Source organism: Protomyctophum bolini, assembly GCF_963924005.1.
Source record: "Protomyctophum bolini genome assembly, chromosome: 18".
Lineage (NCBI taxonomy): Eukaryota > Metazoa > Chordata > Actinopteri > Myctophiformes > Myctophidae > Protomyctophum > Protomyctophum bolini.
Genome location: NC_137879.1, coordinates 33,616,692 through 33,644,380, shown reverse-complemented (window position 1 = coordinate 33,644,380; position 27,689 = coordinate 33,616,692). Strand labels below are relative to the sequence as shown.

The following is a 27,689-nucleotide window of genomic DNA, read 5'->3' as shown; positions in this document are numbered from 1 at the left end:
GTTTTCATTTCCTGGGACGTTCGTTGTTCTGAAAGGGGGAGGGACTGCGCCGCTCTATAGACCTGAGGCCGAGTCTTTCATGTTTTCTAAAACAGCTTTCTGATAAACTCGTTTTGATTTGGTTTTGGGATCCCCAAAATGTATGTATTTGGCCGCCGACAAACTGTCTCAAAATATTCCGTTCCAGGGACCCCCAGAAGCAAAGGTTTGAGTTAGAAATGTTTGCTTCAAAAAATATACTGTAGCCTACAGCATAAGATTTGCTTAATGTTCCCGATTTTTCAAATATAGCCTAGCAGATCTACAAGCTCTCAGTGTGGCACTTGTATGTGCTATATTTTGAATAGCACCACTAACATGTGCTAAATAAAAGAACATACTTTTTTTCCTGCAACAATCAAACACCACATTCTACAGTTTGTGCTTAAAAATCCAAGCTCAGTTTAATGACTTGTTTTTAGTTTTTTCTTAATATATATATATTTATATATATTATTCCTACAAATACATGGTTCTCAGCACTTTGAAAAACGTTCACTTTCCTTAAAGGTAAATCAAGAAAGCTAGAAATACCCTACAGTGAAAGAAATAAAAGACGAAAACAACAAACAAACCAAAAAACTGTTCAAACAAACGGGGGGGGGGGGGGGGAATCACACGAAAACAAAGAAGACGGGAAAATAAAAAATATAATGAAAACAAAATGTCTCTACATCCTGTACAAACACTGTGGCCCAATAATTTAAGAAAATAGTGTCTCTAAAACGTTCATATTGCTTTGTACCACATGTTGCTGCCCTACGACTGGGCGCGCAGTCCACCCTGTGCAACACAGAGCGCTTCTTAATATCCACTCAGAGGTCATAGGGTCAACCTGCAGCCAATCGGCTGTGCACAACCGCCGCTTATTTTCCACTCAGAGGTCATAGGGTCAACCTGCAGCCAATCGGCTGTGCAGAAACGGTGGAAGAAGAAACAGTCAGGGTTTAGTTGTCTCGTTTCGTCTTCAGGTCACTGTGTTCGTGTTATTTTTCTTTCTTTCTTCCTTTCCTTTCCTCATGTTCTCATGTTGTTTTTGGCAGTAACAATACAAAGACAAATTGGTTCACACTACTACAGTACTGCACTCCAAACCAAGGACACGGTTTGTGTTGTTGTAGTTTTTTTACCATTATGTTTTTACTCTCTACAGCATTATTACTAGGACTATCACCACCATGGATACGCCGAGTGCATCAGCGTGTCTGAGTGCGTGCGTGCGTATGCGTGTGCGTATGCATATGCGTGTGTGTGTGTGTGTGTGTGCGCCTGTGTGTGGTACAGTACAGTATGTGTGCGTTTTGGTGCGCGAGGAGTCGTTCATCCAGCGGCGTGTGTGTGTGTGCGTGTGTGTGTGTGTGTGTGTGTGTGTGTGTGTGCGCGTGTGCGTGTGTGTGATTTGTTCTTTTTTTGCTCCGCGTTTCAGTGTTCTAGTGCTCAGAGCTCGTCTTCTCGAAGGAGAAGCTGGGAAGAGTCAATAGCTTGGGGTTGGTGTTGGTGTTGGTGTTGGGGCTCGGCGAGCCTCCGTCCGGGCCCACCGCCACCACCGCCGCCGCGCCGCCCTCTCCCGCCGCGCCCCCCAGGTCAAAGGAGTCCTTGGAGTCCTTGGAGTCGCTGGAGGAGGAGGGGGCCCGCCTCCTCAGGCAGGTGTCCCGCGTCGTGCCGGGCAGGAGGGGGGCCTGGTGGTGGGGGGACACCCGTCCCCCCCCCAACCCCCCCATCATGAGGCCTATGCTCCCCCCGTGCAGGGCCGCGTGGTGGTGGTGGTGTTGGTGGTGGCCTTCCAGTCCGTCGGGGGGGTCCACGGAGATACAGGGGGGGCTCATTTTCTTCTTGCGCCGGGGCGAACAGGACAGGGCGGTGGGCGGGGGGGGGCTCGCCGCCTGGCTCTGGGGGGTCTGCAGGCTGTCGGCGCGGGACACGAAGCCTGACGACGAGGCGGACGAGGAGGAGGTGGCGGCGGCGGTGGTGGCGGCGCTGCTCCGCCGCTGCAGGCCGCCGGCGGACGACTCCGCCAGCGAGGAGGAGGAGGAGGAGGGGGAGGGGGAGGGGCACACCTCCTCCACGGAGTGGCGCCGCGGGTCGTCCAGCCACGAGGACGGGCGCGGGGGGCGCGGCGGCAGGAGGAGGAGGGCGTTGTTGTTGTTCCGGCCCTGCGTGTCGACGCTGTGGAAGCGCTTCAGCTGCCTCAGGAAGGGCCCCCCGCCCCCCGCGCGGCCCTGGCGGGGCCCCCCGTCGCCACCAACGCCACAGACAACGCCGCCCAGCTCCAGAGCGACCGCCGCAGGCCTCTCTTCCACGCCAGTGGCGGCGGAGGCGGCGTCGTCGCTGCTGGCCAGTGCCGCCCCGGTGATGAGAGACACTTCCTGGTCGGCCGACGACGACGACTGCTCCTCCTGTCGGTGCGACCGGGCCGGCGGGAGGGGAGGGGGAGAGGCGGCGGCAGCGGAGGAGGAGGAGGAGGAGGAAGCATAGGAGGTGCAGCGGTGCTGGTCGTGGCGGTGGTGGTGGGGTTGATGCGCGTGCACACCGCCGCCGCCGTCTGGGCGGGGCGCTTTCGGGGAGGCGCCCGGCGTCGCGGGGACCAGGCGGAGAGCCGGGTGCTGATGGAGGAGGGCGCCGCAGCCGGGGGAGGTGGGGGAAGAGGAGGAGGAGGAGGAGGAGGAGGAAGAGGAGGAGGAGGAGGACGGAGGGAGGCCCAGAGAGGCTACGCTCAGGAGCCCCTCGTTGCTCTCCTCTCCTCCCGAACACATCGGGGCCTCCTGAGAGTCAGTGGACACCGCAGCCTTGGAGCGGGACCGTGGTGTCGTATAGGCAGGGTGCAGGAGGAGGAGGAGGAGGTGGAGGAGGAGGGAATGAGAGGGGAGGGTGGAGGAGATGGAGACGGGGAGGAGCAGGGGGAATGGAGGAGATGAGAGGGGGACACTATAGTTAGTATGAGGTTTAGTGTCGCGTCGCCAGACAACTATTTCCAGAGTCTGGAAATACAACCTCCACGAAATCCGAATAAGGAAGCTGGCATTTCCATTCCCGGAAATAATTAAAAAAATAAATTCACATATTACTTTTATTTTTATTTCGATTTCTGCTAAGCAAAGCAACCCATATTATGCTTAGACGATTTCGATTTATATTAGGGCAAATTTGCGCGACCGTAAAGGCAAAACGGAAGTGGAGGAGGAAGCTTGCCCTTCCGCTTTATATTTTTACTGACGATAGAGCTTCCGTATAGCTCCTATAGACTGCCTGACGGAAGCATTTGGAAATTGCGCGAGGCAACATAATAAGTCTGGCAACGCGAGACTACACAGCGTGAGGTGGTGACCTGGTGGAGGATGACCGAGCTGGAGGGTCAGAGGTTCACACGTTACCCACAGTGTCCACCCCGAGTGAAAGTTGACTTTGTGACCGTATTCGATGACAACACAAAGAGTTTGGACTAAACCAGTGGTTTTCATTGGCGGCACAACCAATAGGCAAGTGAAAATCCCAAGGCACGGCTGTATCTATAGCTATAGTTATTTCTTTTTGATAATTCATTCAAAATCTATTGAAATGTAAAGTCATACTGCGTAACGTCGTCGTTTTGAGACACCTCTGGCTCTGGTATAGGTACGCAGTATAGCAGGACTGTACTGTTGTCTGTTTAGAGCTGAAGAATGTTGTCAGAAACGCTAACTTTAAATGAATTGATATGTTATACATGTATCAGTGTCGGAGACTCGGAGACAGACCCTTGCAACAAAAAATATATATATATATATATATATAAAATAAACAGCTACACAGTATGACTTCATGCCCCAAAATAGAAATCACAGGTTGAAAGTGCTTAATTTATTTCTAAGGGTATATAAAATGTGCCTTCTCTGTATTGGGAAATGATCTGCACCACAGTACATGCTAGCTACTAATATATATATATATTTGCAATAATAAAGTTTGTTTGTCACAAAAAAATCCCAAGGCACACCTGGACCCAGGGTGTCTCAGTCAGCACACCATTTAAGAACCACTGGACTGATCCATAAGTGATAATAGAATGTACTGTATGCCACGTGAGAGAGACTCGGAGTAGAGTCACTGCTTCTTCGCCTGGAAAGGAGGTGGCTTGGGCGTCTGGTTAGCATGCCTCTCGGGCGTCTCCCTATAGGGAGGTCCTCGAGGCACGTCCCACTGGGAGGAGACCCCCGGGGCAGACCAAGGCGCAAGTTGGGCCTTGGAACGTCTCAGGATCCCCCAGGAGGAAGTCACTCATTTCTAAAAGTCACTAGAGTTGCTCTGGGGAGGGAAGTCTGGAGCTCTCCACTGTTGCCCCCGCGACCCGACTACGGATAAGCGGTTGAAGATGGATGGAATAAAATGTAATTGAATGATCCACATACAGCAGGACAGAGGAGGGACAGGAGCAGCTAAAGGCTGGCACACTGCGCTCTGTTCAATGCCCTCTGCCCATTCACCCACATCTCTGTGGCCTGTGGTGGTCGGTGGTGTGGAAACACTAGGCCTGTCGCAATCATTGCATAATGGCCTTAATCGCAGTTGTTTTTGCATAAATGTCATAATCTGTCATTTTCCAAACGCTTTCGCAAAAATACCAGAAATAGCAGATCTGCAAGCTTATACAGATCAGCTATTTCTCGTATTTAAAACAAAAATGAATAGTTATTAAACGTCAGTGATTCTGTTTTATATTAGGTTATCTGTCATATCTGCCCTGTGCAATGTTTGATTGCGAAGCCTAAAAACCCAACAGATGCTCAATGCTAAAAAAATAATATTATGTCAATTAATTCAATAATTATTGTCAAATGAAAAATGTAATCGCGACAGCCTAACACTGCATCCCTTTGGATGACATGTCTTTTCGATACTGATCTACAGTATGAGGTGACAGCCAGGGAAATGGTGAGCAGACGGTGGCACACATTATGCAGCTACAGGAGATGAAGGGGAAGGTTGGAAGGTTGACATAACTCCTAAAATGTCCCAATGAACTCAAAATGGCTTTCGCTATCACACACGATCACCGAACAGAAAGAAAGGACATTATAACAGCAGTCACAGAGAATTGATTAAATAACTAAACTAAATTAAATTATGATCGCAATAAATAGGACATTTATTGAGGTGAAAAGAAAAATAAATAAAGCAGGCCACACATGAGTTTTGGGTTTGGATCGACAACCAGAATCATGAGTTCCCTGTGAGATTGTGAATGATGTGATGATATACTGACACCTAGTGGACAAAGACAGTCTAGCCACGGCAGACCTGTCTCTGCAAAATGTTGCACAGAGGACGGTTGGTCTATACAGTCGAAGTATTAAAAAAATAAGAGAGTTTATAAATGTCACTAAAGATATATATTTTTGTATTTTTGCTCTCCATGTCCTAATGCTTATTATGGTGGCTATTCCCTTCTATAACTTCTAAAACTAAAATAACAAGTACTCTATGACCACGTTTGTATAAAATGGCCAAATAGTACATCATTATGGACAGAACGTTCTGCTGTAATCCCCTGAGTCGTGTTATATCGTTGCTGTCGGACGTAAGCGTGTCGTGTCCACATTTCAACCTATTATGTCAAGCAAAAGCAGTGAAAATAGTCGACCTACAAGCTCACAAGCCAAACGCGTCGCGATGCACTGAGACCTTATAGATCGGCGTATCTTCACTATTTCTGAACGCTTTCGTTCCATTCGCTAAAAGGAAAAAAAGGAGTGGTATGGACGAGACAAGGTCGCCGCCCGACAGCAACGCGTGTTCTAAGTGCACGGTGTTGAAGTGACGCAGCGTTCTGATAGGTAGCTCCTGTTGTTTGTAAACGAGGCATGACGGCACAGCTGGAGTAACGCTGTTAGAATCTATACCGACACCACCCCCAGGTTCAAGCAAAACAATATAATAATAATTATCATATTATTTTTAACTGCGGGGACCCTCCAAAATAATCATAATCCTTGGGGACACCCCCCAAACCTGATAAGCACTTGGAATTGTGTAGGAGTTGAGGCGTTACATTTAGTTTTTTGTATACATTTAGGCTGTCGGCTCCACAGGTACAATTGTGAAAATAGCCAATCTACAAGCTGGACACAACACACGATTTTGCCTATAGTTCTTCTTATATGATTTGACAATTTGGCCAATGTTTGATCCGTTTTTTTTATAGTTTGTTCATTACTTTTGACGCAATAATGGTATGTAATTTCTTGTCTTTGTTTTTATAAAAGAAAATGAACAGGTCTTAAAAGTCCTAAAATTGTCACTTTACTGTCATCTGTACTTTACTTCACTGTTCTACTCTATGTACCCATGGCTTCCTGGCAGTCACGGCCACGGTTAACCATATGAGAGAGTTGCAGGTGTGATGTGTGGAGCTCGGCTGAGATGATTAGCACTAAGACAGACATTTAAATGAACATGGGGGAGGAGGAGAGGGTATAGGAGGAGAGGGTATATAGCACGCGTGTCTCTGTGTGTCTGACTTCTGACTGATTATTAGAGGACGAATGTGAGGTCCCATGAGTGCCTCAGAAACAGGAGTATCTGTGTTTGAGCATCGATAGCTCAGGCTCCGGTGGCTGTTGCACCCAACTGAGCTGGGGATCGGCGACACAAAAGGGACGAGCAAATATTCAACACGGAGGCACGGTGGGGACGTGAGGACGGGAAGGCCGGTGATGATCGGAACACACGGGTAGAAGGGAAGACAGAGGAGGAGGAGAAAGGACATAGTCAACATTACGACGAGAACAATTATAGAACAACTGGGAGAGAAAAGGTTAGGACAGCTTTGGTCGTCAACGTTATACGTGACAGAAAAACACTACCGGGGAGAAGACAAGACGACAGGCTTTTAAATCAAAGAGAAATGAATGGCCATCAACACCGACATGTTGATGTCCAGTTTTATAAGAAATATAATTATGGCCCTGAACCTTATGTTACGCAAAATGTATCCAAAAGTCAGAGATGTTTTTGTGCACCGGCGCTGCATTCTGGGACCTTACCATTAGCTTTAGAAACGGGTAGATTCATTGGTACTCCTGAGGAGGACAGAGTGTGTCTAGGGTGTGATTTGAAAGACATTGAAAATGAAATGACTTTTTTTTGTTTTACTGCCCATTATATGAAGAATTAAGACACGTATTACTTTGTAAAATGACAACCATCTGTGTTAACCTTTTCTGGTTAGAGGACTACGAAAAACTGTTTCTTGTACACTTATGAAATATTGAAGCCATGATTTGTATGGTGTGTCCTATAAGTCCATGTGGGCTGGGCGCCTTGGGTGCATGACACAAAAATAAAGAATCTATCATAGGTATTGTTTGACACAATGGCACCTCTTGCTGGCAGCAAACGGTAATTACTAAACAGTGCTTCCCATCAGCTTTAGAATCCTTAATCTCGCCCTCCTCTGTCAACCCCAATGGGAGAACTCAGCATGACTTCAAAGTATATATACCATTCACTGCCATTGAGGCATCTCATAGCAGCATTTTCTCTCAGGTTGTTACAAATCCTCACTCCTTATAAATAGGTATAGGGTTGGTTGACAGACGCTAAACCCCCCCCCCCCCCCCAACCATGGCATTAAGAGGTGGTACACACAGCCTGTGAGTGAATGTTACCTGAGAGAGAAGATGTGAATTGGCCTTCTATGGTAGCTCAGCTTTGGACCAGAGCTGCTGTACGTCTATTGATGTCAGGGACAGGCAGAGGCTCCCCTGTTTTTGTATTTCAACCGCTGGTTTTAATTCACTCAATGTCTTGCGTAAGTTGCCTGGTAGGGCTTTCACTTCTAGTGATTTTTACTAGTTGCCTAGTTGCCTAGTTTACTAGTGGACTAGTCTATACTATACCTATTATGCTCCCGCCTTGCATATGTCAGGGATAGCCTCGCATAGCCAGACTTCATCTGCCTTTCAAATTCATATTGCCACAGGCAGATTACCCCATTTTGGGGCGGGAACCCCTTTTGGGGTTAGCATTATGTTATGCTTTAGCTATTGAAAAATAGCAGATCTACAAGCTCATGGCGCGCCACGCACGCTACGAGCTTGTAGGTCTGCTATTTTTTTAAAATCGAAGAACCACTGACATAGAAACACAGCTTTTTTTTCAGAAAACTGTCAGGATGTAGAAGACATTTTTTAGAATCTGATCTCAGGTCAGGATGGGTTAAGTCTGGCCCCACCTCAATTGTGGGAGGCGACTTCACGGCCGAAGTGGTGACGATCCAACCAGATTCGTCTGGAGCCAGTCTAAATAACCAACCAGGGCCCAGTATGCAAAAAATGGGGCGGGACATTGCAGGGAAAAAAAACACTGAGAGGGACGAGACCGTTATCCACTTGCTTTGTCGCACTTTTTCTTTTAAATATTTAAATTAGGCCTGTCAAATTATAAAATAAAATGCTATATAAGCAGATTATTCACGGGTGAATAATTAATTAATCATGATTAATAATAAGGAATTGGGTAAATATATATATATATATATATATATATATATATATATTCCCCCGAATTGGGTATGGATTATAGTGATTGTGTAATTGATAAAAATCTATATTTATGTGGACGATGGATGATTCCTGTCATCGTGACATTGTCCCTGCCTCAGGTCATGTGACCCCGTCCAAATCGGGTTCTCCAATAGCCTCCTCTGTTTTTAGTTTTTTGTTAACTGATAGAATCTCTCCGTGTCAGTGAAGTATAAAGTTGAGTGTGTGCGTGCGCGTGTACCTGTCTGCGGAGCGTGCGGTTGAGCGTGTGCGAGCGCCTGGGCGGTGGGAGGCGGGGTATGCTCTCCGGGTGGGCGTGGCCGTGGGGGCTGATTGGTCGGAAGAGCCCCGTGGGGGCGGAGAGCTGCAGCTGCTGCTGGGAGGAACAGCACGCCTCCGGCTGGGAGCGCAGGGAGCTCCTGGAGCCTGCATGACCACGACCACGCACACACACGCACACACACACACACACACACACGCACACGCACACGCACACACACACACACACACACACACACACACAAAGGACCACAATATGAATCCCACCAACGATCTCGGTTAGAACCACCCACCTTACCATTGGCTCCCGGGGCAGGCATAGTTTAACCCATTTAGGCCTGACGTCAGGGACGAATAGTTTTCATAATCCTCATGCCCGTGCCGCTTTTTGAAGATATCTACAGTATCACAAGCTCACAATGCGTCGCAATCGTGACTGTGACGTTGTGGACGCGTTAATGTGGACTGGCCTGCGAAATGGCTCGAAATTAAATGCATCTAAATAGCGACAAAACAAAACAAAAATCTAAATTCAAAAAAATCTATTCTGAGAGGCCACGGTGCGATGAACTGAATTTGAATTGATAGGGAGTCATTTCTTATCGACGTGCAGTGAATGGAATGTCCTGGCCTGGTATAGACTACTGTATACAAACAGATTCCAAACATCGCAGCAAAACAAGTCTTTGCTTTGAATAGTGGGCTCTGATTGGTCACACACAACTCTGGGGGTGAGTGAAATGTATAATCGATAAAGAGTGCCTGCAGTCAGACCAATCTCCCTGCAGGGATTTTTTCCTTTTCTTCCTGTGGCAGATTTGCGTGGTTTCCAGGCAGTGTTGTTTTTGGCAGCAAATTTCTATTTTAGTTTCAGTCTTTGGACTGAAACTTAATTTAGTTTTAGTCACATGGAATGTCTTAGTGTTAGTCTAGTTTTAGTCGACTAAATGTCATAAGGTTTTAGTCGACTAAATCTACAGTTGATTTAGTCTTGATGCTATTTTCAGCATGCAACCAAGTGTAAAATGACTTATACCGGATCTCTTGTCCACTAACATTTTAGTCTAGTTTTTATTTGTCTACGAAATTGTCAGTATATTTAGTCTTATAGTTTTAGTCATCGTAGCTTCGTTTTCATTCAATTTCCATTTGTTTCTGTCAGTGAAAACAGGCAGTCGACGAACATTTTTCGTCTTCGTTTTATAGTCGACGAAAACAACACTGGTTTCCAGGCTATCTACCTGAATGGGTCCCTGGTGGGCCCTCCTCCGTGTGCTGCAGGGCCCCTCCCCTCCCCTGGCCCGCCTGCTCCAGGAACATGTAGCTGTCGTTGGGCAGGGAGTGTGTGCGGCCCACCGTGGACTTCCTGACGCTCAGCAGGTGGTCCTCCAGGGGCTCCCCCGGGTCTAGCTGCTCTGTCTGGGGGGGGAAGGAGGACAGGAGGACAGTCAGCCTCTCTGGAGAATGGCTTGTAGAATGGCACGCACGTACGCACGCGTCTGCCTTAAACACCACAAACAGAGGCTTCTATAGCCATCAGCAAGCAGGTATAGCGACAGACAGGGTCTCCATATCAGGGGACGGACAGACGGACGGACGGGGGGGGTAAGACAGCTATAGGGGACATTAAGACATTAACTGGCATCACGTCACAGAAAAAAAACAGACCTGGCCTATAAATTGAAATCAGCGCGGGTGTATAATATGAACCAGGGCGAAACCTTTTGGACATGGACTATATCCGCGTCCATGGCGGTAATAACCGCTATGCTAATAGAGCTGTTATGTTGATGACATGGCGCGACATGGCGCGTCGCAAAAGAATCCTGAGGATCAAAGTTTAACTCTCGAAAGAGACGTGAAATCATTGGAACAGAAATAATTGACACTCAGGAGTTCGCTGCGCCCACCCGAACCTCCCACGTAGGTATATACGCACTACACAATAACCATAAAAATGGCCACAATAATGAAAGAAAAAAACCAAGCACTGGTCACGCTAGAAGACATAATGGACGGTACAAACCAAGAGAGAGAGAAGGACAGGTGTAGGAAAGGACAGAGAGGAACGCTGGACACACACACACACACACAAAGCACACGTTAAAAAGGAAAGAGAGTTGTGTAGTGTGAGTGTCATGTCTATAGCGTAGACCAGTGGTTTTCAATAAGTGCGACTAAATTTGACTGAGGTTCACTTCTGTGGTCTCTAACATTACACCTATTTCATATTTAAATGCCGATTTCAGCTCTGACACTTATTTCAGACATGCTCTAGTTATGTGAAGAGTCTGCCTGTGCTATAAACTCATTTTGGGAAAAAGAAAAAAAAAAGGTTTTTCTCCTCTGGTGAAAAGCTGGAATTTGCGCGATGGCAGTCTCACAGTCAACTCTGGTCACAAGTGGTCCGGGCACTCCGGGGACAACCAGTGGTCCCCTTGATGGGGTTCCAGGTGGTCCCCAACAGCTAAATGATGGAGAGTTGGTAACCTAATGGACCCTTATGGGTCCGTGTGGTTTCATTTTACACTCTCAGGAGTTAAACATCTGCATTACTTTAATGTACAAGAAGTCTACCGCACGATTAGAGAACTGTAGAAGAAGTTCCATTTTTGACTTTGCCTGTTTGTCTCGTATACCTACAGTACAGTACAGCGTGGGATTGTGGACAAAATCCTATCCAAAACACAAGACCAAAATATTACTACGTTTTGAGTCCGAGAGGCTAAATGTCATCAAACGGTTGGTCCGTGTACGTGGCTCCAATGCAGAATGAATAATGCATGGGGGCCTTGATATGAAAAGGGTTGAAAAGCACTGGCGTAGACTATAGCGAATGAGGCATAGAAGTTAAGGAGAAGGAAAGACTAGAGAGAGAGGGAGAGAGGGAGATTCTTCAAGGGCTTTCAACTCCACATGGGTTCCTCGCCTCTGTCACATGCACTCGTTCCGTTTGACATCGCCGGCGGGCCGCGGCGAGAACCACTAAATTAACGTTGATTTAATTTGTGTACAATTGTACGAGCTGGTTGATCCGGTATAGAGCAAGGCACAGGCTTTGGTTTGGACTGATAATACTGTGGATATGGTCCCGCCGATCAATGCCCCCTCACGCTGGCACAGTAGGAAGTGTTCTGTTAACCCATTTTGGCCTGACGTCGAAATTTAAAAATAATTATTTTCTGAAAAACCTTATGTTTCTGTATCAGTGAAGCTCAATATTCGAGAAGAACCCCAACAATTATATGGTAATAATGCCTCCGCCCCCTCCCCCCCCCCCCATCTGAAAATATTTTGTTCCAGGGACCTCCCCAGAAGCAAAGATTTGAGTTATTAATGTTCACTCTGTAATAATTATATTATATTCAAAGATTTGAGGCACATTTTCACTATAGTTTTCAAAAAATAGCAGCCCTACAAGTTCATAGCGCGGCACTCGGTGCGTGAGTTTGTAGATCTGCTATTTTTCAATAGCTAAAGTATAACATAATGCTTTTAAAACACCAAAAAGGGAGTTCCCGCCCCCAAAATGGATTAAAGTACTTCTCGGGGGGGGGTTTGTCTGTGGATCACAGAGTGAAGGAACCAGGAGGTTGCTCCGAACACTAATGAGCCCACATTTATACGTTAACCCATTCTGACCGGGCACCCATTTTGGTGTTTAGCATCATGTTATGCTTTACCTATTGAAAAATAGCAGATCTACAAGCTCATATCGCGCCACCGAGTGGCGCGATACGAGCTTGTAGGTCTGCTATTTTTGAAAAATCGAAGAACGACTGACATTTTTTAGAATCTGATCTCAGGTCAGAATGGGTTCATCAGACCAGTGTGTGTCCAGTGGAAAACCTCGTATGAATCTGATCTCAGGTCAGAATGGGTTAATCATCAACCCGCTTCGACTCGTTCCCCAAAGTGACTCTTTGATCACGGAGAAGAACAAAAAAGCTGTCCGAGGCATAATACTGGCCGTCCTCTTTTCCAATGACCCAAACCAAGCCATCACGGGAGAGTAATTAACGTAGAGAGACTCACCCTTTGCTCTTTTTACCAGAGTGTTACTCAATTAGAAAACTCACACCACCTGGTCTGAATATTATAATGGTCATGAAATAGCCCGCGTCCAGCTGGTGGCAGCCAGGGTACGGTTCCTGCCCATGCCCACCACCTTGGCGGTGGTGTACGAGTCACTTGAACACGTGTTGGTGTGTACAGTGTATACTGGTGTTTCTGCTAAATGTTGTTCACATAATATATATTTTCACCGTATATAACGTTCACCTAGCATGACGTCCCGACACTATATGATGCTCGGGTTGGTTATAAGGCATTAAGACCGGAGTTAAAAGAATATATATTCAAACATTTGGGCCACATTTTTACGATTTTCTTCAAAAATAGCAGACCTACAAGCTCGTAGAGCGCCACTCGGTGGCACGCTATATGAGCTTGTAGATCTGCTATTTTTCAATAGCTGAATTATAACATGATGTTTAAAACACCAAAAGGGGGTTCCTGCCCCAAAATGGTGCTGAGAGCCAGCCAGCTTGTTGTGGACCTGAGCGCACTGCACTGAGCAGGTATAAGTGGATTTGAAAGTCACCCCCCGGGGAACAGGAAACACCATATAAGATCAAACTGCCGAGGAGAGGAGGAGGAGGAAGAGGGAAGGACAGATGGACAGAGGTTAAGAAAGAAAGAAAGAAAGAAGAGCCGGTCAGTACGTTGCATTCCAGTCTGGTTAGAAAGAGAGGGTTAAAGTCGCCAGGAGCCGGGTCGTCGGCCGGAGCTAGCGACCAGGATTTCTCCGAGGCCGGAGAGAGCGGAGAGAGAACCTCCACCTCCGCTAGAGGGATCTATAATAGGCAAGGAAGAGACGAGCCGCGGTTAGCAGAGAGAACACACACATATACACACAGTACGCGTGTGTGCGCACGCACGCACACAAAGTTGACGGTGACAAAGTAACTAAATATACAAAAACACAACACATAACAACATTTAAAAGGAACCACTTTTCTCTCAGCGTTATTCTCTTGGACCGTGGTGTGTTGTCATTATAGCACACACAACAGGGTATGTCATTATTGGGCCCGTCGCGCGGTACACTAGCGGCTCACGGAGATCACGATGACGTCAAGTGTTTGTGTTTCATGGGAGATTTATTTCCACAGCAGCGCCCTGTGGGAACTGGGAACGGCCCCTTTACATCTTGTTGTCATTGTGTCTGACGTCTTCATCTGGCTTTACCTCATGCCATGCTTATGAGCTTCGGGGCAGAGGCATGGTATAACACAACACAATATACCACTAGTCAATGCTTATAGGTAACGGTTACTCACACAAGTATGGCGACATGAAAATCGTCCGAAATAACAATTTCATTACAAGAATGATTTCTACAAGAAAGTAATCGCCGTCTGTAAGTGTTAATTAGGTGGTTGCTAATCCACTATACTGTTAACAAAATTGACCTGTTACCAAACTTGACCTGTGTGGAAGGGCTCACACAGTGCACGGCATGAACATGAAAAGAGAGGCGACACAGCTCGTAGCCACGACGCAAAATAATATTTTAATATCGCGAATTAACATTGGTTTCCTATTCTTTTTTTTTTTTAAGCGTCATGGCTACGAGCTATGCGACCTGTCCTTTCTTTTTTTTTTTTTTTTTACAAACTTGACTTTAGACATTGTGAATGTGAAATGTTTGTTTGTTTTGTGTTCTGTTTTTCTTTTCTTTTCCTTTTCTGTTATAATTACCTTGTATTGACTGCGTGCTTGTGGACCCTCTTGGATATTGTATCTCAAGGGGTATCTCAAATTCCATTACATTTTTATTTTGTAGGCCTCAAGATCAGGTAGATTATAGTCAGTCACCAATGTACACAGTTTTTAAATGTACAAATATTTATTTCCAATTCTTTTAAATAATAGGTGGTTAAACAACTAGTTGACTACTCGACTAGTAAACTAGTCAACTAGTCAACTAGCGCAAAAACGCAGGTCTCATTGACAATGAACTATAGGCGCGTTATATCGCATCCCGCTTGAAAGGCCCTTAAGTGTGTAGGCAAACTTCAGAGCCATAGGTATAGGATTAATTACACTGTACGACAGCGCATCCAATTTAGCCGAATAAAGGTTTAGCATGACAAACAAAATCTTGAACAAACGATATATGACATACTGTCGTCGAGAGACAAGCACACTGCTCAAAGTATTATCACGTGGAAGCGCCTTCTATGAGAGACAAAACAGCAATTCATCAAAAATGTTGCCATTAGAAATGTTTGCCACGCACGCACGCACGCACGCACGCACGCACGCACGCACGGACTAAATGCATTCTATAGAATCTATCAGTTTCGCGCTGACTCAGCTAAAGCTAAAACAGCCACTGGTTAACTAATTCGCCCACAGAGCGCTCGAGCTCCAGAAACTTGGAAGAACGTACATTGTGGAGTTTGGCTTCAGTTCACGGAGCGTTTAAGGAGCCTCAAGCGCTTCTGGCTCCTGTGAAAGGAGCTGCTGTTTGGTTGGCCCCTCGCCCCAAACCAGCGGAATTAATAGGGGAAATGCTTCCTGACAGGCAAGCGGCAGGGGCTGCCATGTCGAGAAGAGGGGCAGGGGGCCTACATTTGGCAGGGGGCGGAGAGTGGTCGCTGGAAGAGATTTCTGCTAACTTCTCAGAATGAGACCCAGAGCGAGACGCAGCTGCGGTAATAACAACGTCTCGGGCCTATTTAAAAGAGATTTTTTTTTTTTGTTGCAATGCTTAATGTAATTGGCCCTCGCGACTTCCTTCCAAACGAGGACAAGAGGCACCCACAGTTGCATAATTCAGGGTTTCAATGATCCATAGCTTATATTGATTGAGACGCATGTGTGTGTGTGTGTGTGTGTGTGTGTGTGTGTGCGTGTGTGTGTGTGTGTGTGTGTGAGTGATAAATTGTTGCCTATACGGGTGGTGGTTTTGTTTCTCAAAATTGTGTGTTGTTTGTGGAAAGCAAGCGCGCGCGAGCACAAGCACACACACACACGCACGCACACACACACACACACACAAACGCACACACACGCACACAAACGCACGCGCACACGCACGCACACACGACACTCATAAAACAGTCTGGAGCATGCAGAGCCAACTGTAAACCATGTCATTGAGGTTGCTGAACTAGACCAAAAAGCTGTCAAGCATGACCCAATATAAGTGAGTGAAGATGTGAGCACAGGAATGAGCTCATGGTTTTCAGGGACGAGGATCAGGACTGAATGCGGCGCACGGCGAGCTGGAAGCACCGGGCTGGATTATAGTGGAGGGGAGACAAAGTATATACAAGACGTGCAGCAGAATGTAAAAAGAGTTCTTGTACACACCAGTAGGTTCGCCGAGCCGTGTACGAAACGTGCTTTGTATATTTATGGGACTTGACTTGAGCGTTTTCAGTCTGGTGGAGAGACGGCCTAATTGCTGCGAAAAGGTCTTCAACATAATGGTACTAGGCCTAGAGATTGTTAACCTATTTTGAGCTGAGATCAGATTCTAAAAGTGTCTTCTATACACGCCGACAGTTTTCTGAAAAAGCTATGTTTCTATGTCAGTGGTTCTTCGATTTTTCAAAAATAGCAGACCTACAAGCTCGTAGCTACTTCTTCATACTTTCACCTGGAGACTCCATTCACAAATTTAAAAAAAAAACATCACCTTAATGTGGACACAGAGGCCAGAACTTTTTACTTTGAAATGTTTTGTCGTTTTTTTTATATTTAACTATATTTAAGTGATACAACTTTGGACCCTCCCTATTCCTTCATACTTTCACCAAAACTTAAACTACACGTGCACGGAAGAAAAGTGTCTAAATCCGTTGATTCAAACTGTTAGAAGAAGACTGCTGTAGTGCCAAGATAGGCTTTCGGTGTTAGCATTATGTTATGCTTTAGCTATTGAAAAATAGCAGATCTACAAGCTCAAAGCTCTGCTATTTTTGAAAAATCGAAGAACGACTCACATAGAAACATAGCTTTTTTCAGAGAACTGTCAGGATGTGTAGAAGACATTTTTTATAGAATCTGATCTCAGGTCAGAATTGGTTAATGGTTGTGTGACTATGTGACCGACCTTCTTATCTGCAGTGGTGCGGTGGTGCTCGTTGCTGGGCCTGTTGGGCGGCAGCGCGTAGTAGTGGCAGATCGACGCCGACAGGTTGTCCATCAGGCTCATCTCCCCCCCCTCCCCCATGGAGCCCTGGGAGATCCAAGAGTGTCTGGCCACCAGGGAGACCGAGTCAAACAGCTCCCTCTGCTGGAGAGAGAGAGAGGGGGAGGCCGAGTCAAACAGCTCCCTCTGCTGTGGAGAGAGAGAGAGAGAGAGAGAGAGAGAGAGAGAGAGAGAGAGAGAGAGAGAGAGGGAGAGGGAGAGGTAGAGGGAGAGGGAAGTAATTCTTGGATGTGAACATTTAAATGCATTTAATTTAAATATAGCTCTTTTGTTGTTGTTTTTTCTTGTTTGTTTGTTTATTTATGTGAGGACTGACAGTGCATGCACCTTAAACCTTTATAAAAATGATGGCAAAACACAAACTGGTGAAAAAGCACATATACAATTTCCATGTATTTAGTCATTTTCAGGTATGAATAGAACTTCCCTGCCCCTCCCTACAAAATGGCCACTGCTGTCATAATACACGCTGTATCCAGGCCCTCTGTTTGGGGGATTGCATACTTAGTTTAGACTAGTCATTGAAGTTTACATGCATTACCGCTTCAGTCCATTGGGGGGCAGTAGAATACCACATCACTCCTGAACCAGTGTTGCCAAGTCTGCTTATGAAGGACGTTGGACTTGTTTCTTCTGTATAAAGTAAGTCACTTGGTGGTTGTGGTTTTCTGGGCTTGTTTTAGAGGTCTATAGAACTTTGATTATTTGGGCTTGCTTCCTAATTGATGTGTTTGTCTGCTGCGGACCGGACCCCCATCTGCAAATATTTTTGATTCCCATATGAAGATTTGTGGTGTTCCAAAAAAACACCACATTCCATATTTTTCAATTAATTGTTTTAAATAGCAGCCCTATAAGAGCACAACGCGACACATTGTGAGATTGTAGATCGGCTATTTTCAATTAGTCACTGTATAGGACTTTGGGGGGGGGGTCGGGGGCTGCTTGTTTATCTCGCAAAATCTGGCAACACTGTCCCGAACTCCCACTGGAGCTCAGAGGAGAGTGCCAGTGGTGGGGAAAGTATACTCAATTGTTTTATTTAAGTAAAAGTATCAATATTTCAATGTAGAACTGCATCATTACAAGTAAAAGTCCGGGAATAAAACATTTACTTGAGTAAAGGTACAAAAGTATTGGCATCAAAATGTACTTCAAGTGCCAAAAGTAGCATACTCTACTATGCACTATGTCCCATATTTCAAGTTTTCACATGTATAAAAAAAAAAGAAATCCGTAGTAAATAGCAGATCTACAAGCTCACAATGTGTCGCATCGCGAGCTTGTAGACCGGCTACTTACAAATGGCTGAAATGTGTAAGAAGTGGTTGTGTGTTGTAGTAACTAAAGTTTTCAAATAAATGCAGTGGAGGATTGCCTCCGAGATTATGTAGTGGAGTAGCAGTAGAGATATTAGAGATACTCAAGTAAAGCGCAAAATACCTCAAAATTGTACTTAAGTACATCGTGCAGTACTTAAGTAAACGCACTTAGTTACTTTTTTGCAACCACTGGAGGGATATATAAACATCTCTGCGAAAAGGACCACAGCGCTCGCCAAGGCCTCTGTTTCCTACATATATATCCCTGCCGTCTGGAAATAGCCTGAACAACAGGGCCCTGCGGACCAGGCTTTCCCAGGGCACTGTGACCTATCCATGACTGGCATGTCCTCTGCTGGGAGAGAGCTCTCTCTGTCTCTCTTCTCTCTCTCTGTCTCTCTCTAAGTCTCTCTCTGTATCTCTCTCTCTCTGTATCTCTCTCTCTCTCTCTCTCTCTCTCTCTCTCTCTCTCTCTCTCTCTCTCAGGCAGGCAGAGATAACACCCACGCACAGACAGATACAAATACACACAGACGGATACAGGGGTGGGGGAAAAAAAATGCATATACCACACACCGCACACGCACGCACGCACACACACGGCACACACACACACACACACACACGCAAATTATCCTGACGGGGTACCGTTATCGGTGCTATGACGTCAAATTGAACACCACCCTTATTGTAGGCGCTATACACCAACATAGCAAACGTCATCATAGGTTGAAAATGAAAGCGTTGGCGTGTTCCTTCACGGTTATAACTCTCAGGGACGATTCATACTCCTATTTTACCGCTGTAGTGCCGAAATGATTTCGGCTCGTCAGACATTTTCAGTAGCACCGAAGAGCCGACTTTAGGACGGTACCCGCCCCCCTGAACCTCAAATGACGTCACATTGTAGGCTCTACAGAGCCGAACCGACTTTTATTCGGCTCTAAAATAGGAGTATGAATCGCGTCCTAAGTCCCAGTCCCACTGCACGGGAGGACACTATAGTGGTTTGGACTGGAACAGTCGTTCTCAATCTTTGTCAAAATTGACACTTATTAGCCCCCATTCGAAAATATTTGCCAGGGACCACCACCATTTAAGAGAAGCTTTTTTTATGGCTCTGGCAGTGCTTCTCAAGCATTTTATTTTCACGGACCCCGCAGTTTGACCTAGATACATTCGTCTACGGACCCCCCATTGAATGACATTTATAATCTCCGGGACTGCCAATTTATATTGTAAAATCAAACGCACGCACGGACGCACGCATCTCCTCACCTCCAGCGGGGTCTCCAGGCACGAGGGAGTGTCTGGGGGGTCCGTGCTGATGTGCACCGAGTCCCGGGTGATATCCGCGCGGGGCGAGTCGTCCATCGCCGCACTCCCTCCTCCCCCTCCTCCCCCTCCTCTCTCCAGCTCCCAGTGTTCGTCGTTCCCTCCTCCCCCTCCCCCTCCCCACCTCCAGGCCCCGGAGGAGGAGCCGGTCCGCTCCAGGCCCACAGCCGCCATGGGGTTCATCAGCTGGGGAGACCTGCGAGTAGTGGGAGACACACCCCCCCCATGTCCCCAATGTTAGCATCGTCACAACCCACGCAAAATAACTCATTTTTTCAACCACTAGCGCTATACTATACTATACAAAGTATATACCTGGGCCCGCTGGCGCTCTCCCCCGCCTGCAGCTCCAGCTCCGCCTCCCGCTCCGCCTCCTCCTTGGCCTCCTTGTTGCTCTCGTCCAGGTGCTTCATGAGCACGGCGATCACCACGTTGACCAGCACGAACTGGGCGGTGAGCACGAAGGACACGAAGTAGAGCGGCGACACCACCGTGTTGTAGCACGTCTTCTCCACTTCCTGCTCGCAGTCCCTCAGAGTGTCCTGAAAACGTGCACGGGGCAGAAGCTGGTCAGTCGACCCCCATCACGGATTTGTTTTCACCGACTGACTGACTTATAATAATGTACATGGTCCTCGCGCCAGGGCCCAGAGGGTCACGTTCCGTCACCTTCTTAAAACTAAAGTTTCTTAGACCCTGATGAAGGCCCGGTTAGGTCGAAACATGTCGGCAGTTGCCTTTTTAATTGAATAAAAGCTATACTCCTCATTTTAACCAGGTATCGTTTCTTTTTTCTAGTCTAGTTATTTTTTTGTTTTGGCCTAAGTCAGCTCCTCATCACACTGCATACAGCCACCTCTGGGAAAATCGCCTAATCTCCTTCGTCACTCCTACAGGATATCGTCCACAGTTTGCGGAAGAGCGCCCTCTATCGCGGACCACTGGAAAACACCACACGACGATGTGAGAGACTCGCCGATGGCGGCGTGCGAGCCTCGGATTGAAACGACGAGTGTGTTGTCCTCGTCCGTGGCAGTCAATGAGTTTACCCCTCTATACACTAGCCTGGTCTAGCCAGCCTGCTTTCTGGTCTAGAGGGGCGGGCGCTGGAGATGATTGGTTCACCGATCTGAGCGACGCCCCTCTGGACTGTAGTTCACTCCCACTCCTCCTATTAAAGGAGGAGAGGAAGCGAAGACCGTACGGTGGACTCCATGTTGCTCCCTGGAAGGAAAGAAACATGCGCAGTTGAGACCAAGGAAGCTGAACGCGGAAGTGTTGGCTATGCATATAGCCCATTGCGCATGTTTCTTTCCTTCCAGGAAAGGCAACATGGAGTCCACCGTATACGGTCTTCGCTTCTCGTCCTCTTTTAATAGTCAGTACAGTACATTTCCGTCCTTTCACTGTCCCTGTATTTTATCTGTATTCTAATGTTTAAGATCTGCATGTTCAATGATTGTTTTTTTCTTTAAACAAACCAAAACAACTATGAATGTAATAAACATGCCTGGAGAAGCCACTTGCAAGTCCCTGGAGGGTTTTTTAGGCTTTCTCCTTGTGTATCATTTCCGAAATATTTTGTATGTGAAAATAAACAAACAAAAAAACAAATAGTCCTTGTCCTATAGACCAGGAAATGTCTCTTGTTTCCCCCAGCAGGCCGAACGAAAATAAAAGCCCCTGGGTGTACCGAGGGCTATACCCCCCGGCTACACATACTTACAACACACAGTGAAACATATAAGCCAGTCTACAAGAGAGCTACAATGCGTCGCAATCCTAGGGGTTCAGAACGGTGTCACTTCACCTTCATGATGCCATTCCAGTTGTCTCCAGTGGAAACTCGGAACAGCAGCAGGAATGCCATGCCAAAGTTCTTGAACGTAGCATAGCGGCCCAAACCCTCGCACGGATGGAGCTCATCGCAAACTGACAAGGAGGGGGAGAGAGAGAGAGAGAGAGAGAGAGAGATTTACTAGTCGTGACCTATACAAATGGGCCCGCCACGACCCAGAAATGGGTTTACGACCCACTTGTATGGGAAACAGTCAGATATGTATTGAGAGAGAGAAGGAGAAAGAGAGAGACAGAGAGAGAGAGAGAGAGAGAGAGAGAGAGAGATAATGGGTGGAGTTGAAATATATAAGAGCATAACAGAGCAATGAGATGATGATGATGATGATCATTGCAACGACATCTATCTGAAAGCTAAAGGCTACAGCTGAAGGGTTCGATACATCACTCCCACGGAGAAATCAGTAAAGCAATTAGGCACCACATTACATTAAAACATCAGGAAGAGGAATGACGCGTGGACTTGCTCTTGTGCGTGCGTGCGTGCGTGTGCAGCATGTGTGTGTCCGACTGTGCGTGCACGCGTGCAGCGCACGTGGTTTTCTCCCCGTGTCTTACTCAAGTCACCGAACAGCTCCACTCCCAGCGCTGCGAAGATGAAAAACAGAAGCATAAAGAGAAGGCCCAGATTCCCCACCTGCGGAGAGAGAGAGAGACGACAAGGAAGACAGGCACGATTAATGCCTGACTCACACAAGAGAACACAACAGTCACTCGCAGAACAGCAAAACAAACCTGGAGGGACGTCTATTGTGCAATGCGTAAATCAGGCTTTTTGAAGGAACACCGTTATCTACAGTACCTACTGTACATAAATAATAATGATCTGGTGCCACCCACATAACAAAATATGAGTAAATTCACTTTCCACAGCACTGCCACTGCCAGGTGTGGAATGCCCTGCCCCCTTCCCTCAAAACAAACAAATCACTGGCTGCCTTTAAAACCGGTCTGACATATCACCTATCAATGTCGGCGGGTCAAAGGGAGAGAAGATGACTGCCCAACCTCCCTAGTATAGTAACCCTAAACCTCCGAGTGATTTATTTGGATTTCGATTTTCTTTGTACTTCCACCTGTACATAGTTGAGATATCTCGATTGTCGTCAGCATTGTGTTGTGAATGAACGCATGGGACCCGAATGGAAACAAGACCGCAAGGTCTCTTTTCGGTGCTATATGCTTTTGGATCAATGTGCTTTGACTGTACCGTGTACCGTTTTGCATTTGTTGTCGTCTGATACAAATAATCAATCAATCAATACACCGTATAGGTCCAAATCAACTCAAAAAGTGACAGCTTATGCTATAACCCAGTCCCGGCGAGGAAATAATAAATCAGCGCGCCGTGACACTGATTAAAACAAAGAAAAGGAAATCGAAGCTACAGTACCCCGGAGGGAAGTACAAAGTGACACGAAACACAGCTCAAGAGGCGTTCAAAGTGAAATCAAACACAGTGTTGTAATGCGAAGGGAAAGACGAGGGGAGGACAGGGGTTTCTGATGAGTTATACACTCAATAGTGTGCACGGCTACTGGAGCGGAGAAAGGAGATTATAGTAGCAACAGGTAATGAACAGCCTTAACATTTCTGCAACGCGTAATAAGCACCTCTAATTGTCGCACGACTTCAGAAATTTCCATACCCCATTACCGGACTTTTTATTAATTACGAGCACTTCTTCTGAGCTTCGGGGGGGAATTATATCAGCGGAGCCCTTCTTGGGTATATAGCGGCTATCAGAGCCCCGAGATGAGATGGTATCATCGTATTCCATCGTGAGCAATGTTAATAATACCGTATATACGTGTAATTTTTACTGTAATGTTGTGAAGCCTCATTACCACCCTCCGTCAAACCTTGCAGATTGAGGGGTCTTCAAAACAACCCGCTTTTCGTTGCTTGTAGGGCAAAAACAAATCTCGTATCGCCTATTTCAACTTTTGACGTTTTTCGTTTATGTTTTTCATGATTAATGTCCTACACTCCATCATACAAGATGTCACACAAAACTATAGTGGGAAGAAAAAAAACGCTGATCTGCAGGCTCACTGTGTGTCGCATCGCGGCACGTCGTGAGCTTGTAGATCTGCTATTTTCACTATTTCAAAGGTTTTATTTTTTTATAGTAATGAAAGGGAACTGTTTGGGACATGTGTGGTTTCCACCTGACATTGACGTGGGGGGGAAGGTTAGTGAAGGGACACTCAACATACCAAAGAAAAAGACAATTATTATGGGATCCTGCATGGGATGGGACCCCGTAGCTCCAAAGGGACATAATTATGATGAAAGGGTTCCATAGACACATACTGTACGTATATACAGTATATCCCATCAAGACCTACAGTATAGAACGCATCTGGGTCACCTCATAGCTTTAAACCACTTTAGCCATTAATTTTTGGTGCCCCAAGTGCTGCGCTATACGAGCTTGTAGATCTGCTATTTTGTTTTAAATCTTTTGAATATAATGATATTCTTTCACAGCGAACGTTTTTTTAATTCATATCTTTGCTTATATGTTGTGCCTGGCACAACATATTTTCAGATGGGTGTCAGAGAACCACTGACATGATATAGCAACGTAGGTTTTTTTCCCCAGAAAATTTAGAAGACATCTGTAGAATCTGGTCCTCAGGTCTGAATGGGATATACTGTGTATATATATACAGTACTGTGGGCGGTGGGACAAGGGAAATAATAATAATAATGAAGGCTTTTGCAGTGAGATGTGTCGTGATGTTGAAGGGCCTTGTGTTGTTTACCTGAGGCAGTGCCTGCATAACGGTGTCCAGCAGAGCTCGCATCCCCACTGCCATCTTCAGCAGCTTCAGAACTGCAGGAACACACACACGCACGCACACACACGCACACACACACGCACCCACACCCACGCGCACACACACACACACACACACACACACACACAATGAAAATCATAATATTAAAGGTACTAGTTTCTCTCTCTATTTTTTGACCAGATTATCATTAATATTTTTGTACAGAAAGCAGCAGGCGCGCCAGTGCTCCGTTACTTAACAAGATAACTGTCTATAAGCGCCATATATAGGTAATGTTGCACAAAAGTAGTGAAAATGATATTTTAAAATGTGTTAAAAATAAATAAAAATATAGACAGCGATGACATTATATTCACAGACGAGGAATTATTTGCTTATACGCGGATGATTGAGGTCACATACTGCCACACTGCAGTGCTGATTAGGGTCCGGGATCCCGTTAGGAGGGAAGGCGTGCCTGTAATTGACTCCGGTTGAGTGACAGGAGCCAGGTGATAGGCTACTGTACATGCACAGTGTATACCGGACGAAATAATTCAATCCAATCCTCAGCTTTTAAATGTCAGCGATTGAAAGTATAGCTGGACTCTGTATTTAATTGCTTGTGATGAAGCCATCTTGGTATGTCATTTGTCTTGTCAGTCTTTCCAGTCATAAATACGTGACTAAATTTGACTGAGGGACTGCCATTGGATTTCTTTGAATTTTTGTCATATGAAAGCAGGGAATCATATCTTCAAATTGACATATTGGTTGTTCAGTTTGACCCACCAGTTCTGGAGATATGGCTTATAGAGTAATGTCTTGCAGAGAAACAGCGAGTTGCGAAAACAGGCTTGAAAGGTTCACTTCTGTGGACTAACATAAGTAACATTACACCTATAGCTACATGTTTAAGCATTTATTTCATATATTTACATGTCGATTTCAGCTCTGACACTTATTTCAGACATGCTCTAGTATGTGATGAGTCTGCCTGTGCTATTAACTCATTTTGAAGAAAAAAAAGGAAAACAAAGTTTTTCTCCTCTGGTGAAAAGCTGTAATTTGAGCGATGGCAGTCTCTCAGTCAAATCTGGTCACAATTATCATTGCAGCAAATGAGGCTACAATGAAAAGACCGGTAAAAGGCTATATATATAGCCAAGCTGTCCTGGACTGGGTGTATTGATGCATGCACGTGAACAGTTCTGACTCCTGTCCTGTTTTGAATTCATGCTGAAATGTCTTACTGTTCAAACAGCCCTTGCGTAACAACAACAACTATACGAACGTCCCTGTTCTGCAGGGTGAAAATAGCAAATCTACAAGCTCACCCAACGCGTCATATAACGCAAAGTAGAGGGCTTACAGTGAGTGGTCAAAGATCACAAAATGTGCGGTATATACCGTATATATATTTGGTTAATGTTGTTTTGAACCTACCCGCACATCTACAAATCATTAATACAAAATCTGGTCTTTAGAGACTAGCACTCCTTGAAAAATAAATGTGGTTCTCTTACAACATTTGGCTTAGAAAACTGCATGAAATCCATAGCTAGCATAGATTTATTTTAAAGATGGATTGCCGTGATTTCTTCCCACCCTAGAACATGATCACCAGGTATTATTATTATATAAGGAGGGAGATTTATTTTTGTTAAAATGTCAAATGTATGTGGACACGCCCACCAGTTCATTAAGTATGCCTGGTTTGGTCGGTGGGTGGTGATGTGTGGTGTTCCACCTGAACTGAAGCCGCACCCACAGCTGTTGTTGTATATATGATAAAGGGGGAAGGGTTAGGGGAGAGGATGATATTGTGATGTCAGTATATCACAGTTTTCTTTTTTCATTGGCACGTTTGACTGTTAAGGTTTCAGAAACCCTAAATACAAAGGGAAGATCATTGCACATAACAACCACACCAAGGGGTCAAATGAAGTACTGTCACCTCATGAACACACGAAAAACTGTGGGCCATAACATTTCAGTAAGTCCAGTTATAATTGGAATATTTTCTAAATAAAACGGCATAACGGCAAATAAGTATTGCTTTCCATTAAATTATTCAACAGCCTTGAGGAGGTCTCTCTTTCCTTATCTTAAAATACCCTTTCAGAAGTGCTTTTAACCCATTCTGAACGGGAACCCATATTGGTGTTGGCATTACGTTATGCTTTAGCTATTGAAAAATAGCAGATCTACAAGCTCGTAGCGCGCCACCGAGTGGCGCGCTACGAGCTTGTAGGTCTGCTATTTTTGAAAAATCGAAGAACGACTGACATTTTTTTAGAATCTGATCTCAGGTCAGAATGGGTTGATCAGACCAGTGTGTGTCCAGTGGAAACCTCGTATGAATCTGATCTCAGGTCAGAATGGGTTAATGTGTCTGTGCGCACTTACACGACAAGCTCCTTCAAGTCTTCAGGGACGGCTGATGTCATCGATTGTGCTTGTTATGTAGCGTTTGTTTGAACAGTACGTGTTTTATCTTGTCTCTGTGTCTATAGGACCTACATTACTTACATCTCACGGGGCTATCCTTTGAATAAATTCATTTATATTCTCTCTCTCTCTCTCTCTCTCTGTGGCTGGGTTTCATCGGTGGGGCTTTCATCCATCTTGCGTCACGTTCTCGTCTCCTTCTATTTCGCTCCTTTTTCGCGCTCAGGCATCAATTACTCTCCTTCCCACTTCTTTTCTGTTCTCTTACGATCTATTTCCAGGTCAGACGTCATCCATCAAAACCTGCTCTCTCTCCTCTCTTCTCTTCTCTCTCCTTTTTGCTCCGAACTAACTTCATCCCCCGTCCCCGCAGACTGTTCCCGCAGACTGTGCAAGGCTTTTGGCACGTTGATCACCACAAACATCATCACAAGTTGACACGGGGAAATGTTTGGGGAACACACTTGGCAAAGGCTTGTTGCTTGCTTATACGTGCGGGTATAATTAATCACACCACCTGCCAATTGTGTGTCCCAAACATTTGTGTTTCCCGTGTCAATAATGGTGATTGGTTTGTGCTTCCCAAAGGAAGTTGTGTTAAATTCAGTCCATCGGAGAGAAAGCTGTCCGGGTGCAGCTCGTGAAAAAGTGGAGATATTTGACTAAATACACGTTTTGTGCCAGAACTTTCACATGGACATGAAAGTAGAGTACCATTATCATATCTTACTCCAAGTCTTTGGCCGGTGGGTGGTGATGTAGGGGAGTAGCATGTCGCGCCGCTCACTGAAAACAAATACGGGTGTTCTGTGGCTCTGCATGTGCAATACTTGGCAATGCATGTAACAACATTCTAGGGCTAGTAGCAATGATA

At 45.8% G+C, this 27,689-nt stretch overlaps 1 protein-coding gene across 1 annotated transcript in view; it reads right to left on the bottom strand.

Annotated features, from left to right (window-relative positions):
• Positions 1 to 420: 420 nt before the first annotated feature.
• The window catches only part of LOC308332730 (voltage-dependent T-type calcium channel subunit alpha-1G-like), a 109,166-nt gene continuing 81,897 nt past the window's right edge, over positions 421 to 27,689 (bottom strand). The window contains 9 exon segments of the mRNA XM_080788768.1: positions 421 to 2,825; positions 8,800 to 8,984; positions 10,079 to 10,256; positions 16,966 to 17,148; positions 19,665 to 19,917; positions 20,037 to 20,263; positions 21,532 to 21,653; positions 22,137 to 22,215; positions 24,350 to 24,420. Coding sequence (XP_080644894.1) covers positions 1,470 to 2,825; positions 8,800 to 8,984; positions 10,079 to 10,256; positions 16,966 to 17,148; positions 19,665 to 19,917; positions 20,037 to 20,263; positions 21,532 to 21,653; positions 22,137 to 22,215; positions 24,350 to 24,420 — 2,654 coding nt within the window. The 3' untranslated portion in view covers positions 421 to 1,469.